This window comes from Trichoplusia ni, chromosome 16 (genome assembly GCF_003590095.1).
Source record: "Trichoplusia ni isolate ovarian cell line Hi5 chromosome 16, tn1, whole genome shotgun sequence".
Taxonomy (NCBI): domain Eukaryota; kingdom Metazoa; phylum Arthropoda; class Insecta; order Lepidoptera; family Noctuidae; genus Trichoplusia; species Trichoplusia ni.
This window is the reverse complement of record NC_039493.1, coordinates 9,652,759-9,670,280: the sequence shown is the minus strand read 5'-3', so window position 1 is coordinate 9,670,280 and position 17,522 is coordinate 9,652,759. Positions and strand designations below refer to the sequence as shown.

Genomic DNA, 17,522 nt, shown 5'->3' with positions numbered 1-17,522 from the left:
AATATATAAAAAAGATGTGTTGAAATATTAAATGAACATAAAAAAAACATCAAAGTCACTTTTGTTCTATAAAGTCAAAACCGAATATAACAATTTATAATTACGCTATACGAATTAACGCTGTCATGAATAAATTAAAAGTTGTGCGCCAACATTATATGCAAGCTTAATACAAGAAATGTTTTGTTTTATTTACAAAGCAAAAATCGTAAAAAAAAAAATGCTTTAGAAACCGTTAAATATAATTAAATTTCTTGTCACCCACTTTTATTAGTAAAATAGCAGCATATTTGGGTCTGTACTATCTTAGAGGATAATATATGCTATTAAAAATAAAGGCAAATAAGCTAAAACGTCCCTCCTTACTATATCCGGTTCCGTGAAGCACAAAATCTCAGCCAATGACGTTTAAACATCATGTTTTAGGTTATAAAAGTGAACCAACTCTCCTATCACTTAATCTTTGGCTTAATGTAGAGATAAAGGATACGAATTTGCGTTTGAAAGAATGAGACAGTGTTATTCCAGCATTTAAACGTCAAGTTCATGCAACGCAAGGCATAAATGAACAGTTGTCATTTCTTCTCTTCACCATAGTCTCACTTTCACGAGTACATGGTTTTTATATTTTGACACAGTATAAAGTAAAAACGCAAAAATGAGTTATTCAAAGTTTGACCTAACGTTTAAAATAGGTCAATATTTAGACCGACATCTAGTGTTTCCATTATTAGAGTTCTTGGCTGCAAAAGAGGTAGGTTATAAATTTCAACCTGATTCACTTTAAAACAAGTTTATCTACTTATGTTTCAGTCTAAAAATGTACAATTTCGTATTACTTTCAGACTTATGACCAATCAGAGCTCCTGCAAGCTAAGTTAGAGATACTGAGCAAAACTAACATGATTGATTATGTTATTGACATCAGGAAAATGCTTTACCCTGATGAGGATACACCAGAGGTATGTAAAAATGGTTTCAACACACTATATTTCTAATTTGATTTTCTATTATCAATTTATCTTTATCCATTTAATTTATTTCATTATAAACACACATTATTATATTATTGTGGAAACGGTTGTTTATATATTTTAATTTATGTATGTGTACTATGTATGATGTCAGATCAAGTTGCTTTTATGAAATTATAAGTAATAGTTACTTTTATCTGATATTTAATGAGAGACAGCATGAAAGTAATTATACAATCATTACTTAAGTAGTCAATACCCTACATTTCATTCAATACAGCATTCACTAGTTTTATTTTTTGTTTAATTTCTAGGAGATTAAGTCAAGGAGAGGAGTAGTCCTCTCCCAGCTACAGGAACTGCAGGATGCCGTGGAACCTGTGCTCAGACTGATGCAAAGAGACGATGTCATGAAGACCGTTGAGACTATGAGAGACCCCAAGACTCTTATCAACCATCTTACCACCAATAAGGAGTTTGAGGTAAGAATAATTGATGTTATTATAGATTTATGAGGAAAAGTAAAGAGGACTTAGTGCTACTGAACTGATATTTGTAGCAACTAGATTATAGAAGCACTAAAATATGCAAATAAAAGTTTAGGTAGATATTTGTTGATGAACCTGTACCCATTTTACAAGATAAGTACAAGTGGTCTTCTTTCTTACTAGATTCAATTAAATTTCATATTTTACATGGATCAATTGCTATCATATATTAGTTATCAGTAGCATCCACTTATTCTGAATAGTTTCTGTTTCCAATTTTTATACTTTTTAATTTGTTTTCTTTCAGTTCAAAGTTGAGATGATTGACAGTATGTACCGGCTGGCCAAATACCGGTATGAGTGTGGTAACTATGTAGAGTCTGCCTCATACCTCTATTTCTGCCAACTGGTCATGTGCCCAACAGACAAGGTAAGATATTTTCATTTGATAAGTAGTTAATTGTAACCTGTTCCACCAAAAGTACTAATGAACTGAACATGCAAATTTTGTTAAATGTTCTTACTCTTAAAAAGCAGTTGATAAGGTACTCAAAAACAGGTAAACAATGTACCAACATTATAAATGGTATAGTATATTAAGGGAGACACCAGTGTCCCTTTATGCAAATACATGTGAAATAAATAAACATGTAGATATTTCAGGGGGTATATTTGATTTTGTGATCTTTATTATTGTTCCATGTTTTAGGACAAAAAGACTAATCTTTTTCATGTATCTAAAGTTCTAAACCAATGGAGTATAGATGTCACACCAATTACAATATTATCAATGTTTTTGATCCAAGTGATTATGACATGTTATTTATGAATATATTCCTGCTTGAAAGCCAATATAATTTATAAATACACTTTTAGAACTAACTTGATCATAGAAAATCATACAAGTTGACTATGATAGAAGCTAAGGAAATTTGAAAAGAAACAAATCATGATGTACATTATTCTTACTTTATTTTATTACAAAATGCAATTAACACTTCAACTACACTAACATTACAAATTATATTTATTGTTGTTCTTGAGGCTTAATTATCTCTTCATTCTGATTCACATAAAAATTATCACTTGCCATAAAGAAGTTCTGACCATCTTTGAAGGTCTTATCCTGTAACACAAAAGGTGATTAATTATGGGATATAATGGCTAAAAAACTTATGACTATAAATCATACCATTCTGCATTGCATTCCAATTTCATGTTTCGGATGGTATTGATTTTTATGGGCTCTCAATGGTGCTATAGAAGGATACCATTGACCACATATCTCACATTGATATACCAATATACCCAAAGATTTTGCACTGCCTTGATTGCAATGTGTTTTGGTCATGAAGTGGCCAACTTTATACCTGGGAAACGTAAAATAAGGGTTCATTAAAATTTATTTCGTAATCAAAGCTTAAGATTAATGTTAGAGTATTTTACATACCTATGATTATATAGCTGTTCATAATTCCTGAATTTTCGATCACATGCATTACATAGCAATAACTTCGGTAAAGAAAAGCTGTAATACATATTCAACCAAGGGCATAAAATCCAATGCTGTTCAGCTGTTTTATATGACAAAAATGCCATACCGCATGCATTACATTCGTAATTGTTTGCTGTAGTATGAATTTTAGAATGTCGCAGTAGTCTAGGAATACTTGTATAAACTTTTTCACAAAATTCGCATTGTAGCAGTGAGGAAGTTTTTATCTCTCGGACACAATCTGCGTTGTTTGATTTGCAACATTCACTGGAATGTTTGAGTGCCTGATCTTGTCGCGGCCAAACTTGAAAGCACTGAATACATGTCCACACGACCTGCCAACGAGGTTGCGCTTCCGTCATCGCATGTCTCATAGAATAATGTCGCCGTAACCCCGTTTCATAAACAAAACATTTTCCGCATGTGTTGCAAGGAAATGATCTCATTGATTTTGGACAAACAATGTCAAGTATCTCTTTCTTTTTCGTATAGTTTAAAGTTCTATTCAGCATGTGAATATTTTCCATAATACGAGCATTATTTTCTTTTACTTTCTCAAGACTGTGTTCCAAAGGACTCAAATAGTTTCCTGATAGTTTACATTTATTTTTAACATAAAATTGTAATGTTATATCATTTTTGAAACATATATTGTTCTGTAATGTTTGTTGATTTGAAATTACTAGATTTCTTGATTCTTCTTTATTGCTGCTCTCTGTATCATGTACTTTATCACCATATTTGTAGTAAAGTTCAGGTTTATGTAGTACTAAGGAGTCCGAAAAATTATTGATTGTATAATTTTCAGTAGCATCTATTTCCTTTGCAGTGGAATCCAAATCAAACACATCAAATTCATTTCCAGTAACTATTTTTACAACTAAGCGTGAAGACTTATCAGGGTCTTTCTTTTTCTCTTGTATTTTCCCATCCAGCCATTCACCATATTTAACCGCAAGCGTGCAACTATCCTCTTCATCGATTGTAATATGTAATGATTTGTAATTAACGCCAGATGCCTCAAATTTATGAATTATTAATTTTGATGAAGCTGACATTTTTAGCAACTGTCACAAAGACATGATGTTTTCTTAAAATGTAATAGCTATCTAAGCCTGAAAACAAAATAAACTGTAAAAAGGTTATTTAATCAAAGTTTTGGCAAAAGAGTTTTATTTTGGTTGCATTTATTTTTCGGATATATTGCCTACTTTCAAAAAAATTCGGATTTCTTATAATTTTACACCATTTTTAATTACTCCAATTGAAATAAAAAACTGACAAATGTGTAATATATTTTATTTTAGAACTACCTCTCTGTTCTGTGGGGTAAACTGGCCAGCGAAATTTTGGTGCAAAACTGGGATGGCGCACTTGATGATTTAACGAAGCTGAGAGAGTTTATCGACAACGGTGGCGCCGGAGCGACAGCCAACAACATGCAGGCGCTCCAGCAGCGCACTTGGCTGGTACACTGGTCACTATTCGTCTTCTTCAACCATGTCAAGGGCCGCGACCTCATTATTGAAATGTTCTTGTACAAGCCTTTGTAAGTAACTCTCGATAATTATTTTTACTATTCCACATATACTATGTCTATTCTGGGACTAAGACATCCCTCATTTTCGGTCAAACCCCTCTCTGTAACGCATTTAAAACGCAAACATCTCACACGTTATACTTTAAAAAGACACGGAATCCAAGCACATATCAATTTATGGATTTTGTTAAACTGCTTCACGAAACTGGATGATCAATGCTATATCCTTATCTATTTGGCGTAAATTCTTGGACCAGCATTGCGAAAATGGGCTGGTATCATTAACTTCTTAATAATTGTTCTTTTGTTTCCCTATAGGTACTTGAACGCCATCCAGACAATGTGCCCACACATCCTTCGTTATTTGGCTACTGCTGTTATCATAAACCGATCACGAAGGAACGCACTCAAGGATCTTGTAAAAGTAATACAGCAAGAAGCTTACACATACAGGTATAAATTACATTTCAATGATGTTGGGCTTAAATAGGGTGAATTAAATGTTCTAACATAATAATATATTATATTCATTTCTAGGGATCCTATTACGGAGTTCATTGAGCATCTGTATGTAAACTTTGACTTCGAAGCTGCACGCAGGAAACTCAATCAGTGCCAAGCAGTACTACTTACTGACTTCTTCCTGATTGCTTGTCTAGAAGAGTTTGTTGAAAACGCTCGTCTAATGATCTTCGAAACATTCTGCCGTATTCACCAAGTTATCAGTATTGGGTATGAATTTAATAGTAAAAGCTTGTACTTACTCTTTATAGGTACCTATTTTTTTGGTCAAAATATTAAATTTTAACATGTCTACAGAATGTTGGCCGAGAATTTGAACATGCAGCCGGACGAAGCTGAATGTTGGATTGTTAACTTGATCCGTAACGCTCGTTTGGACGCTAAGATCGATTCCAAGTTGGGCCACGTAGTGATGGGTGCGCAACCGCTGTCTCCTTACCAGCAGCTTGTTGAAAGAATCGACTCGCTTGCTGTACGATCAGAGGCACTTACCTCATTAGTGGAACGCAAACAGAAAACCCGGAATCAAGACGTAAGTTTTTCCTAATAGGCTGATGTTAAAGTATTCAATCTATTTTGAAACCTACTGCTATAGGATAAAAATGCATGAGATTTGGAGAGTGGTTACAGTCTCAATAATGAGCAGAATGTATTATAGCGATACTGTCTTACTGTTAAAATTAGTCTGAGAAACCTATTGGAAACATTCTACAGATTTAACTTTTATTTTATTTTACAGATTCGCTGGGGCGCTCAAGAATTTTGATTACCATAAAAGTACTTCGTTTTTATTATAATACTTAAGAGCAGTCTAAAACCAACTACTTCAGCCCATCCATGAAGGAATTTTATTACATATTTATCACTATATTTCTATTTTTATTTCATAACCTTTTCTCCTGTTACTGCTTACTGCTACTGTTCATCATTGATGGAAGGAAGTTGAATGGTCTGCAGGTCTCATTCTATTAGGAACATTGAACTTGGCGTTTTTTTTTTATGTGGAATAAATATTATAGTAATTGAAGCTATTTCGTTTCGTTTGAAGCTATCTTAACACATTGACACTAACAGTGCTGTGACCACATAAACTAACAATTAATTTTGTTACTATGTAGCTATGTATTTCTTTTCAGTAAGATAATCAGTTGTGTGATTACCATAGTACAAGATATTTAAATTATGGGACCAGAGGGAGGGCATTGTGCCAAACATTTAAAGTTGTTGAGCCAGAATTATATTAATACAGAAATGAGAAAAAAAAACTTTTTATTTAGCTGTATTTGAATACATTTTAAACTTTTAAGATAATTTTATACACAATAAATACCTATTTATACATACTATTCTACAGGTTTGATAGTGATGAACTTAGACAAAATAAAGGCAACCATTAATGTTGACAAAACAAAGAAAACAACAAATATGTAGAATGTGTCTTCAGAGAAGACATCAGTGAATGCTGGTATCTGGCTGTATAACTCCTCAACAACATTGAGGTTCCCTTTACCTGCCCTCGTCATCTTGATAGTATTTACTTCTTTTTGATCTTCTTTTTTTCTGTTTTGGTTTGGATAGTCGCTGCTGGCTGTTCTACAGGTGCAAGTGATGAAATATGTTTATTTATTTGTTGCAGAATTTCTAAACAAGTTAGGTTTCCAGTTTTCAAGGTAACTTTGTTTATTTTTGAAGCTTCTGAAAAGACAATCATAACTTTTAAAGTTTTAAGCTTATTCCAAATGATTTTATTAAAGTAGTTGTACACTTCTGAGGACTTAATGTTATCCATTCTTAAATCTATCATGAAGTTCAAATTGAACTTTAACAATAGCCAATAAGCTATAGTACAAAACTAGCGACCCGGCTTCACACGGGAGCAATGCTAATGTACGCTACAGAATTTCTTTAACTTTCTTTATTGTGAAAAGCATGCATACCATTGTTCTGAAACAACTTTGGAATAAGCGTTTGAAAGAAAAATTGAATACTTGTCACAGTAGTCGTATTTATTTTGATAAGGATAACTACCATCTCATCACTTTATCTTTAAAAAAAAAACCGCATCAAAATCAGTCAAGTAGTTTCAAAGATTTAAGTAGTCAAGGGGAAATAAGGACAGAAAAAGTGCTTCCGTTTTATAATATGTAGTGATTACCTGTTACTGAAGGAGCAAGAAGAACATCAACTGTGGGTTCACTGCGATCGCAGACAATTTCCGTTTTGAGAGCGCAGTTAGGGTTCGTCAGCGCAATTTTTGGTGAACTGATATAATGCAGGAAATTCCTAAAAAATATATTTTTATATATCATTACACTAAACACTGCAATGCATAACAAGACGAGACATAATTTCATGATTAAATTTTAGACTATGTTTAGGTTAACTAATAAATACATTAGATTTCTTGAAATAAAGAACTTGTATTTGCGATGGAACAATCCAGCAGTGTAATGGCCGTATTTGTTAATTTAATTAAATGATCCATCAAGAATCTAGGAATTCTACTTGCCATTTAGAATGATCCTCACAGTAACCGATAAAATGTTTGAGTCGTCTATTTTAGGACATTGTTTGAAAATATTTTAGGAAAATGTTCAAGTGCTGCGAATGTGACGTCACTGTCATCTAGACGTCTTACTCTTAGTGAGAAAGAAAATTTTGCTTACGAAATAGAGAAACACAATTTTCTGTGAATTCTGTGCTCCATTCGAAGAGATCAAAAAACATTATTGATTAATTATGTTCAATTGAAATGGTTCCAAAGCGCTCATTGTCTGGCATATCGTAGGCAAGAATGTTATATAGATCGTAGGCCTAAGCACAATATTGAATCTGTGCTTCTGTGGTTTTGGGTATACATTTGGAGGTTATGAACTTTATTTCGCTACTAAAAAGACTGCAACCTTATTAATACAATTCACAATTCTTTAAAATAGGGAGCTTACGTACACTTGACATCATAAAATAATATGTAAAATTTGCAGAAGACTGTCTTACCTCGTGTGAGTTACATTATCGCCAAATGGGTCAAATTTAACAGTAATTCTTTTGGCAGCTTTTAAATTTACACCTCTTAATTGTTTTCCAATCGCAGATACGACTCCTCCAGACCTTCGAAGCGTACCACTATACGGGATAGACATTATAATGCAAAATACATATAAATTGCTATATGTACAAACACGGTGTTATTTTCATTTCATGTATAGAACACAGATTATCAAAACCCTGGAGCAAACTTTAAAAGCAGACATTTTTAATTTACTTTTGGGGCCAGTAAACAGGATTGGTATCTAGATTGAAAAACCCAAATTAATATTCAAGTTCTTAATATTGTTTTAGTCGTAATAAGATTGCACTAAGTACATTGTTAGTGAGATGTTATTTTTTTCGGTAAAACAGTAACACAATTTCGATATTTCATGCACTGAAATATTGTCGAATTTCCCTTTGAAAAGTAAATTTTTATTATAATTACCCGTTTTAACATTGGACAAATATTTTTATCTTTAGTTTTATATTTCAACATATCGTGTGTAACCGCACTAGTTACTAATCAACTATATTTTAAAACAACATGGCACGGAACCTCACTATTACACGACGTCATAAAGCATTAGATTAGGGCGACGATTTAGAAAATACTTTGACACTTTCTATATTTTACAATAAATAAATTGCTGGATTAATATCACTGTGGCTATTTCTTACACAAAATACTTGTGTTTCTTAAGTTTTAACCTTTTGTTGATTTAAATCATATCAGAATGTACCCCGTTGGTCAAGGTAGGTGTTCTACTCTATGGGAGCACCACTTTGTTTGATTGTTCTAAATAATATTTCAAGTAACGCGATGGAATGCTAATCATTAAATAAGTGATCTGTGAAATATTGTGAATTATATTTGAACATGTGTTATCCGAACAGCTCCAGCGGGGGACACGAATGCTGGAGCAGTGAGTGTTGCGGGGGCAGTGACCGCGGCAGCGAGCACTACTGGTGCAGCGCCCGGAGTCCCCAGCACTGCCCCCGCGACAGGGGCGACCGCTCCCGGCGCGGCGGCCGGGGCGGGCGCCATGAGCCTCGTGTCGCCTGCGGCCCCGCTGGCCGAGCTACCGACACTCACCTGCCCGCGTCGCCCTAACCTCGGCCATGAAGGAAGGCCGATTATGCTTCGAGCTAACCACTTCCAAATATCAATGCCTAGAGGATTTGTTCATCATTATGATGTCAATATTCAACCAGATAAATGTCCTAGAAAGGTATGTAATCCATTGTTGCTATTTGTCTTTTGTTCTCAATGTTAATTCAAATAGTGTTCAACAAGTGTATATCATAAGCCATTTGACTCTCAATGATGAAATATGTAATTTCAGTAACTTTCAATAGTTATTCAGTCATCAGTTATCATAATGACAAACAATGAATTTTGTGTTTTTATTATTTCTAGGTCAATAGAGAAATTGTTGAAACCATGGTTCATTGTTACAATAAAATATTTGGAGCGCTCAAACCTGTGTTTGATGGCAGAAATAATCTTTATACCAGAGATCCCTTGCCAATTGGTAATGATAAAGTTGAGTTGGAGGTTATATTGCCCGGGGAGGGCAAGGACCGAGTGTTCCGTGTCAGCATCAAATGGGTTGCACAGGTTAGTAAATAAATCTGTCTTATTATTTGATTAATAGTTCAATGATAAACTTAAATTACCTGCTATTTAATACATCAAAGAACTGGTTGAACAGGTTAGGTACACAAAAATGTTTTGTTTATACTAAAGTGTCTTGTAGTTGACAATAGTAGTTATTGATTGGTTAATTGAAAGCCTGTTTGTAATATGTAAGTAAACATACAAACATGTATAATTTCATTTACTAATTAATAATACCTGATTATCTTTTCCTTTTATTTTTTCCTACACAATTGATATATAAAACAAAGTCTGATAAGTCCTTACTTTATAAGAAAATCCCAATTTATTCATCTTTTATAATATTGCCTACTTGCCATAGTATTTAATTACATTTTAAAAAAGATTAATAGTTTCTGCTAATTTATGTACAACTTTAATTGTATTGAAATCTCTGTGTCTTTAAAGACCAAACAAGTTTTTTGGTTAATTACTTCTTAAAATAATTGTGGTGTCTTTGAAAAAATCTAATATAATGAAGTTTTATACTTGTATGATTTTAGGTGTCACTGTTTGCTCTAGAAGAGGCTTTGGAAGGTCGAACAAGACAGATCCCCTATGATGCTATACTAGCTTTAGATGTTGTTATGAGACATCTCCCTTCAATGATGTATACTCCTGTTGGACGCTCATTTTTCTCATCTCCTGAAGGGTATTATCACCCTCTTGGTGGCGGCCGAGAAGTTTGGTTTGGTTTCCACCAATCTGTGAGACCTAGTCAGTGGAAAATGATGCTAAACATTGATGGTATGTAATTAATTAAACAAGAAGGTTTATGTATCACCAATAATTACATTTAGGTAGTATCTTTACAAAATGTTTTCTTTTAGTTTCTGCTACTGCCTTCTACAAAGCACAGCCAGTCATAGAGTTTATGTGTGAAGTACTTGACATACGAGACATTAATGATCAAAGAAAGCCATTGACAGACTCCCAGAGAGTGAAGTTTACAAAGGAAATCAAGGGACTGAAGATAGAAATCACTCATTGTGGTACAATGAAGAGGAAGTATAGAGTGTGTAATGTGACCCGAAGACCTTCACAGATGCAATCGTAAGTTAAATAGAAATGTTAAATATATTTATTTAGACTATGTTTTCGTTGTATAATTTCAGAAAATCAAAACAATATGATCAACAGTTGATTAACCTTGAATCAACACAATTGTTATCAATTATTTTTATTACCAACTCTTTTAAACACAATACGGTCATTAACTGGACTTTAATACCTATGTTAAACACACAATTATAATTTTTAGATTCCCTCTACAGCTGGAAAATGGACAAACAGTAGAATGTACTGTAGCTAAATATTTCTTGGACAAGTATAAGATGAAACTGCGCTACCCACATTTACCATGCCTGCAAGTAGGTCAGGAACATAAACACACATACCTACCTCTGGAGGTGTGCAACATTGTGCCAGGACAAAGATGCATAAAGAAACTAACGGATATGCAAACATCTACTATGATCAAGGCAACAGCACGCTCAGCCCCAGACAGGTAAATAATATTTAAATACTGTAACAGGATAATAACTCTGAATATACATATTTCACTTCAATATCTATCTCTTTTTAAAGATTTACTGCTATTTTATTTCTGCACTAGCGACCCGCCCCGGCTTCGCACGGGAGCAATGCTAATATACACTACAGAATGTCTTTAACGTTCTTTATTTTGATAAGCGTTAGGGATAAGTACCATCTCAACAAAAACAGCTTGGCAAAAATGTTTTGTTTTGGAATAAATTGAATAGCCAAAAAATGGTTATTGTGAGTCAATCTTAACAGATAGACATATGATGTCTGAGATTTTTTTGTAGATCTTTTTATGGTGTACAATATTGTAGAACATTATTTTGCTGTATGTCGTAGGACTAGCGTTTGCGATGAAAGTATAAAATAAAATAGTTACAAAAGAAGTGGTTATTGTGAGTGAAACTTAAAATGTAGTGATTTAATAGTAAAAGTCATTATGCAAAGTGAATATTCACCTAATATGATTGATTAGCAGTTACTCACCATAAATTTTACGTACTAAATAGGGAACGGGAAATCAATAACCTAGTGCGGCGAGCAAATTTCAACACTGACTTGTATGTGAAGGAGTTTGGTCTAACTATCTCGAATAATATGATGGAGGTGCGTGGCCGAGTGTTGCCGCCGCCCAAGCTACAATATGGGGGCCGAGTCTCATCACTGGGTGGTCAGGTAATATTATTCTAAATCATATCAGTGTGGATGCAGCCAGTTCAGCCATAACAACTTAATATTTGGTAACATTCTGGCTGCATCCATATATTTTCTGATTACCTTAAAGCCTTTTTGGATTTTTAATGACTTAGAATTTTAATGGCTACTTTTGTTTTGTTCCTTTAACTTTATCAATAGCAGGCGTTGCCTAACCAAGGTGTTTGGGATATGAGAGGCAAGCAGTTCTTCATGGGGGTTGAGATTCGCGTGTGGGCTATAGCTTGCTTTGCGCCCCAGCGGACTGTCAGAGAAGACGCTTTGAAGTGAGTTTTTATTGTGATTCTATTAATTTTAGCAATAAATCAGAAAAAAAACGTCATCAAACACGAAAATATGCAAAATAAATAGGTAATTGTTTGATTAACTTACGCAGGAATTTCACTCAGCAACTGCAGAAGATATCGAATGACGCTGGTATGCCTATTATAGGTCAGCCATGTTTCTGTAAATACGCGACGGGGCCTGACCAAGTGGAGCCCATGTTTAAGTATCTCAAGAGTACATTTGTGCAGTTGCAACTTGTTGTTGTTGTGTTGCCTGGAAAAACACCCGTATATGGTATGTATTAATGTAAATAACTGTAGGGTATATATTAAAATTGGAATAGGATTAAAATAATTATTTATTTGTTCACAGCCGAAGTAAAGCGAGTGGGAGATACCGTCCTAGGTATGGCGACCCAGTGTGTTCAAGCTAAAAACGTTAACAAGACATCGCCGCAAACATTAAGCAATTTATGTCTCAAGATTAACGTGAAGCTTGGTGGCATTAACTCTATACTTGTGCCGTCGCTACGTCCAAAGGTGTGTTCGCTTGTACAACATAATATTTAAAAATAATGCAGGTCTGCCCAGGGCTGCTGTTTCAGTTCCAGCCTAACTTCCAACCTTTATGCTTTTTAGCGTACCCTTAAAAGTGGCAAGAAAGCTTATAAATTGTATTATGTGTCAGGTGTTCAACGAGCCGGTGATCTTCCTGGGTGTGGACGTGACGCACCCGCCGGCGGGCGACAACAAGAAGCCCTCCATCGCGGCCGTGGTGGGCTCCATGGACGCGCACCCCTCGCGCTACGCCGCCACCGTGCGCGTGCAGCAACACAGGTACTATGCTAACACGCTGCCTGACACCCGCACACACAACTATATGATACACTAAATCACGTACCTAAATCGTTCTTGAATACTTAAAATGTATGTGGTTAGACATCTGTTTACCTTTCAGTTTATTTAATACATCGTTTAACTAGGATACTGATACTCCATTTAGCGTGTCCACGATAAACTGAGTCCATAGATTGTATTAAGAGCTTGCGAACAATAAAGCTCTATTTACCAGTTCTGCCACAAAAATTATATACTTTTTAAATTCCGGTTCTAGTGTAACATATAGTTGACATTTCAAAGACCTAGATATACATAACAGGACTCACGGCGCGCCTGTCTCATGTAAGATACATACTATACGAAGTTATCATATTTCCATGCAGATGATACAGTTATAACAGGATCACGGCGCCTCTGACATTACCACTACGTTAATATCTGATGAATAACAAATTAGTCATTTCTAAGTAGGATAGAGGAAGATAAATTCATTTTTTTTAATCCCTAATATCCTTTACCATAACGTAAGATTGTATGTTTTTTAATTTAATCTTTTTTTTTTTGTTTTTGCATATGCTGTAGTTAAATTGTTTGCAGAATACACTTTCGAGCTGTCATTTATGAACGTTTAATGATTTTGCGATTTAAAACAGGAGCATTTCAAAATTGCATCTTATGCTGCTGTGTTGTGCTTGCAGCATAAGCTGCTTCGGTTGTCAATATGTTTTAAACTGCAAAAGCTGTGATAATGCTTGTATGCGCATATATCGCGCCGTGAGTTCAGTCACAGACGCGAACTCGCAGTGAGTGCACTTGTGCGCTATGCCCGATTCGAATCCGAGAAAATACGTTTTATAATTCTGTGATATCATTTTCCTCACTTATGATTATTCCATATCGCCAGTCTTACGAAATAGTAGCTACTTGGAATTAGTGTTTTTTTTTCTTTTAAAGTCTTCGACCCAGAGCATAAGTGAAACGCTTATGTACTTATCGCTACAAACCTAGTATTTTCTCCGATTCGCGTTGGCCATGGTGCATAAACGCACTTACGTTGTTTTTTTTATTTTTCCCTTTCGCTTCGCTCATCACACCTCCACTGCTCTCGTCAATGACAAGCGAGGGCAGGTGTGCGAGTTGCACCGACTCATCACCGTTAGGGTTTTATAAGTAAGTAAGATGGAGTCGTTTTATGGAGTGTGCACACTGCAGATTTTTTATCGGCCGATAGTTTAGTTGGAGTGCTGAATTCACACGCAAAAAATACCAGTGAACGACACACTTGAAAATACTATAATTATTAATACTTCCATTGCTTATTAATTTGAGCATTTATGGGAGTGCGCACATAATCCATAAAGTCGGTCGATAAAAATCTGAAGGGCGTTCCGATTCCCATTTGGTTTATTGTCGCTCTGATTCGAAAACCCAATCAGCGATGTAACTAAGCGTAAACGATAGGTACTCAAAATTGAACATTGTAAACAATTGGCCGACCATCGAAAACAGTGTGTGCACTCGATTCTTATTAAAATAATATTTTGATTAAGACTCGACCCGATAGTCTAGCTACCGGTCCACAAAATATTTGCAATGTGCGCACTCCCTTTCGCAGACCTCCATCTCATGTGTAACCAACTTTGGACTTTGATAACCTAAATACACAAACAACGCCAAAGAAGTTACTATATAGGTTTATATTGTGGTGGCGAAAGCGTGGGTCCAGATGATGCCTTTAAGCAAGTTTTTATGTTGTTTTTGTAAATTTCATATTTTATTTCATTGGTTTCCTTCGAATTATAATTACATAATTTAACTTTATATCATAAAATTTTTAGCTGCCTCTGCTTCTTTTTATCTTTCACCACACTATTTCTTTTTTGTACAAAAAGCGAATATGTGAATTATTATTGTTACTTAGCATTCGTCAGGAAGAAATGAGCTGAGTTGAACCGCAATATTTAATGCACATTATTTTATGCGCAAACTAGATGTTTTATAATAATGTATAAAACGTTTCAGACAAGAGATAGTCCACGAAATGAGCAGCATGGTGCAGGAGTTGTTGATAATGTTCTACAAGAGCACGGGCGGGTTCAAACCGCACCGCATCATCATGTACCGCGACGGTATCTCCGAGGGACAGTTCTTACACGTGTTGCAACACGAGCTCACCGCAGTCCGAGAAGCTTGTATCAAGGTATGTTAGATCCTATCTCACAGTATTGTTTAACTTTCGCTTTCATATAACGAGTATTCGTAATGACATTTGTCATATTTAGTTGGAAGCGGAATATAAGCCGGGTATCACGTTCATCGTGGTACAGAAGCGTCACCACACCCGCCTGTTCTGTGCGGACAAGAAGGAGCAATCCGGCAAGTCGGGCAACATCCCCGCCGGTACTACTGTCGACCTCGGCATTACCCACCCCACTGAGTTTGACTTTTATCTATGCAGTCATCAAGGAATACAGGTTAGTATTATATAAGAGTTTTAAGGTATACATTCCAATATTTTAAGTTCTCAATAGGTTTTGTTATTTTATATGAAGACTTGGTAACTTCCGATATTTTTAAATGAGACAGTTTTCCATCTAAAATATTGAATTGAGGTCGGGCCGCATGTGGATGGGTTGCGTATATGTATAACGCCGGTGGTGTTGCAGGGCACGTCGCGGCCGTCGCACTACCACGTGCTGTGGGACGACAACCACTTCGGGTCGGACGAGCTGCAGTGCCTGACGTACCAGCTGTGCCACACGTACGTGCGCTGCACGCGCTCGGTGTCGATCCCGGCGCCCGCGTACTACGCGCACCTGGTGGCGTTCCGCGCGCGCTACCACCTGGTGGAGAAGGAGCACGACTCGGGCGAGGGCAGCCACCAGTCGGCGTGCAGCGAGGACCGCACGCCCATCGCCATGGCGCGCGCCATCACCGTGCACGCCGTCACCAAGAAGGTCATGTATTTCGCTTAACCCGCCCCGTCTCGCCGCAGAGCCGCACGAACTCGCGTCCGGGTCCGTATCAGGATCGCGTGCCTCTCCTAGTAAAACCGGCAGCTGTGAGCAGCGCAGCTCGTTGCGGCCAGTGAGTTGGTATGGCTCGGGTCAGCGGGCGGTATTCCGGTCGAGTCTCACTCGACCTCATGCCGGGTTTAAATAAGTCCACGTTGCAATATATCGAATGCGTTTTGAATAAGGGAGCACTTTGCGGTAACAATAAAATTAATAATCTCGCAAACTAAAACTGTTGGGGCTTCTATACTTTTTAATTATCTCAACATGGAGATCATGTATGTTGAAGTGATAGTTATTTATATCCTGCTTTGTGGAGTATATCATGAGCATGGAATAATATTATATGATCTCCCTGTTTTTGAGATAGAACTCCGCCTATTTTCTGGTTGTTTACATCAATGTTAATGTCAACCATATTCTATCAGGTTCTGCATAGCCCCACTTGTTTCATAACATAGTCTAATTTTTTTATTTGTTTGTTATGATTTTACAAATCCAGACGTCCCTAGACAGTTTTTACTCTTTCGTAAAGTTGTGATAATGGGTGAAGCAATCAAAACTTCTAATGTCGGAAATAGAAATGTAGTGAGAAGATTGCAATGTTCATTGTGCAACATTCATTTTTATGTTTCTTTACTGCATATCATTTATCCCTGTTATTGACTATATTCTAAAAAAAGAATTCAATTTAGCTTTATAATTTGATAAAGTGCGATTATTTAGAGAAGCAGTTGTTGTCCACAATATTTTTATAACCATAAAATGTAGGAAATGTTTTTTACCATATGTCAACTGTCCCATGCCTAATATTTTGGTGACGTTTTTATAAAACAAAGCAAAAAGACAAGTATCGCAACGCAAATAGTTTGATTGCATTGATTTGAGTATGAAAATGCACATTAGTTTCGGTTATCGATTGCAATAGCCTAGTACGTATGAGGCACATCATATTGCACTTGTTAGACATCAACTACGTGTAGTTCATTTCTAAATTTACCCTGCGCGATTAGAAACGAAATTTGTTTAGTTTCCGTCTCAACAGTATCTTTTTTCTAAAACATATATTTTATACCATTAAACAATGCACGCACTTACGAAACGACCCTCACCTTATGTATATACTTACTCATATAACACACAATACACGCCATTATATCATCGTTGTAAAGAATGTTATTTTTATTTTACATTTTTAAGTTTTATTTGTAATTTAAGAGCTCCTTCATAATGTATTTTTAGCTTTAAGTGAAGAATTAACTAATATTTGGGTGAAAGCTTGGTCCCGACGTTACAGGTGGGTGACTAATGTTTTTATTTGTAAAGTGTGGAAGTTAATAAACATTTTTTACTATTAATTTATTTTTCTTGTTTCAATTGTTCTTTTGTCAGTCTCTCAGTTTAAAAATCATTTTTAGTTGGTTCAAGTTCATAAGC

At 35.6% G+C, this 17,522-nt stretch overlaps 5 protein-coding genes across 8 annotated transcripts; 2 read left to right on the top strand and 3 right to left on the bottom strand.

The window, feature by feature from the left end:
* Window positions 1–555: 555 nt before the first annotated feature.
* Window positions 556–5,889, top strand: LOC113502235 (eukaryotic translation initiation factor 3 subunit E). Its single transcript, XM_026883733.1, has 9 exons — window positions 556–754; window positions 846–962; window positions 1,289–1,456; window positions 1,770–1,892; window positions 4,265–4,506; window positions 4,816–4,950; window positions 5,035–5,229; window positions 5,317–5,551; window positions 5,759–5,889. The coding sequence occupies exons 1-9, from the start codon at window positions 659–661 to the stop codon at window positions 5,783–5,785; spliced, it is 1,338 nt and encodes a 445-aa protein (XP_026739534.1). The 5' UTR covers window positions 556–658; the 3' UTR covers window positions 5,786–5,889.
* Window positions 2,418–4,227, bottom strand: LOC113502234 (zinc finger protein 347-like). The gene is made up of 3 exons (XM_026883731.1): window positions 2,913–4,227; window positions 2,655–2,832; window positions 2,418–2,588 (listed from the first exon to the last, which is right to left on the bottom strand). Exons 1-3 carry the CDS (start codon window positions 4,013–4,015, stop codon window positions 2,490–2,492), a joined length of 1,380 nt encoding a protein of 459 aa, XP_026739532.1. The 5' UTR covers window positions 4,016–4,227; the 3' UTR covers window positions 2,418–2,489.
* A 350-nt stretch (window positions 5,890–6,239) lies between the features above and the next one.
* LOC113502237 lies at window positions 6,240–6,560 on the bottom strand. The gene has a single exon (XM_026883735.1). The coding sequence runs from the start codon at window positions 6,540–6,542 to the stop codon at window positions 6,363–6,365; it is 180 nt and encodes a 59-aa protein (XP_026739536.1). The 5' UTR covers window positions 6,543–6,560; the 3' UTR covers window positions 6,240–6,362.
* Window positions 6,283–8,237, bottom strand: LOC113502236 (39S ribosomal protein L53, mitochondrial). Its single transcript, XM_026883734.1, has 3 exons — window positions 8,017–8,237; window positions 7,175–7,302; window positions 6,283–6,714 (listed from the first exon to the last, which is right to left on the bottom strand). Exons 1-3 carry the CDS (start codon window positions 8,160–8,162, stop codon window positions 6,554–6,556), a joined length of 435 nt encoding a protein of 144 aa, XP_026739535.1. The 5' UTR covers window positions 8,163–8,237; the 3' UTR covers window positions 6,283–6,553.
* A 364-nt stretch (window positions 8,238–8,601) lies between these two features.
* Window positions 8,602–17,447, top strand: LOC113502232 (protein argonaute-2). 4 transcript variants are annotated; one of them, XM_026883728.1, is made up of 15 exons: window positions 8,602–8,805; window positions 8,947–9,281; window positions 9,470–9,670; window positions 10,213–10,456; window positions 10,540–10,762; window positions 10,971–11,216; window positions 11,761–11,926; window positions 12,110–12,231; window positions 12,342–12,526; window positions 12,605–12,771; window positions 12,920–13,068; window positions 14,191–14,241; window positions 15,094–15,271; window positions 15,354–15,545; window positions 15,738–17,447. In XM_026883728.1, exons 1-15 carry the CDS (start codon window positions 8,787–8,789, stop codon window positions 16,044–16,046), a joined length of 2,787 nt encoding a protein of 928 aa, XP_026739529.1. In that variant the 5' UTR covers window positions 8,602–8,786; the 3' UTR covers window positions 16,047–17,447. The 4 variants fall into 4 exon arrangements, with proteins under 4 accessions (XP_026739529.1, XP_026739528.1, XP_026739531.1 ...); XM_026883727.1 differs by having other exon boundaries at window positions 12,107–12,231; XM_026883730.1 differs by lacking the exon at window positions 14,191–14,241.
* Window positions 17,448–17,522: the final 75 nt, after the last annotated feature.

Coding starts and splice junctions, on each gene's coding strand:
- LOC113502234 (XM_026883731.1), bottom strand. CDS start 4,015: ATGTCAGCTTCATCAAAATTAATAATTCATAAATTTGAGGCATCTGGC. Junction 2,833..2,912: donor GAACAGCTATATAATCATAG/GTATGTAAAATA, acceptor TACGTTTCCCAG/GTATAAAGTTGGCCACTTCA. Junction 2,589..2,654: donor TTGGAATGCAATGCAGAATG/GTATGATTTATA, acceptor TTTGTGTTACAG/GATAAGACCTTCAAAGATGG.
- LOC113502237 (XM_026883735.1), bottom strand. CDS start 6,542: ATGACGAGGGCAGGTAAAGGGAACCTCAATGTTGTTGAGGAGTTATAC.
- LOC113502232 (XM_026883727.1), top strand. Junction 11,927..12,106: donor TCTCATCACTGGGTGGTCAG/GTAATATTATTC, acceptor CTTTATCAATAG/CAGGCGTTGCCTAACCAAGG. Junction 15,272..15,353: donor TCCGAGAAGCTTGTATCAAG/GTATGTTAGATC, acceptor TGTCATATTTAG/TTGGAAGCGGAATATAAGCC.
- LOC113502236 (XM_026883734.1), bottom strand. CDS start 8,162: ATGTCTATCCCGTATAGTGGTACGCTTCGAAGGTCTGGAGGAGTCGTA. Junction 7,303..8,016: donor GATAATGTAACTCACACGAG/GTAAGACAGTCT, acceptor TATATTTTTTAG/GAATTTCCTGCATTATATCA. Junction 6,715..7,174: donor TCTTGCTCCTTCAGTAACAG/GTAATCACTACA, acceptor TTGTCTTTTCAG/AAGCTTCAAAAATAAACAAA.
- LOC113502235 (XM_026883733.1), top strand. CDS start 659: ATGAGTTATTCAAAGTTTGACCTAACGTTTAAAATAGGTCAATATTTA. Junction 4,507..4,815: donor ATGTTCTTGTACAAGCCTTT/GTAAGTAACTCT, acceptor GTTTCCCTATAG/GTACTTGAACGCCATCCAGA. Junction 5,552..5,758: donor AGAAAACCCGGAATCAAGAC/GTAAGTTTTTCC, acceptor TTTATTTTACAG/ATTCGCTGGGGCGCTCAAGA.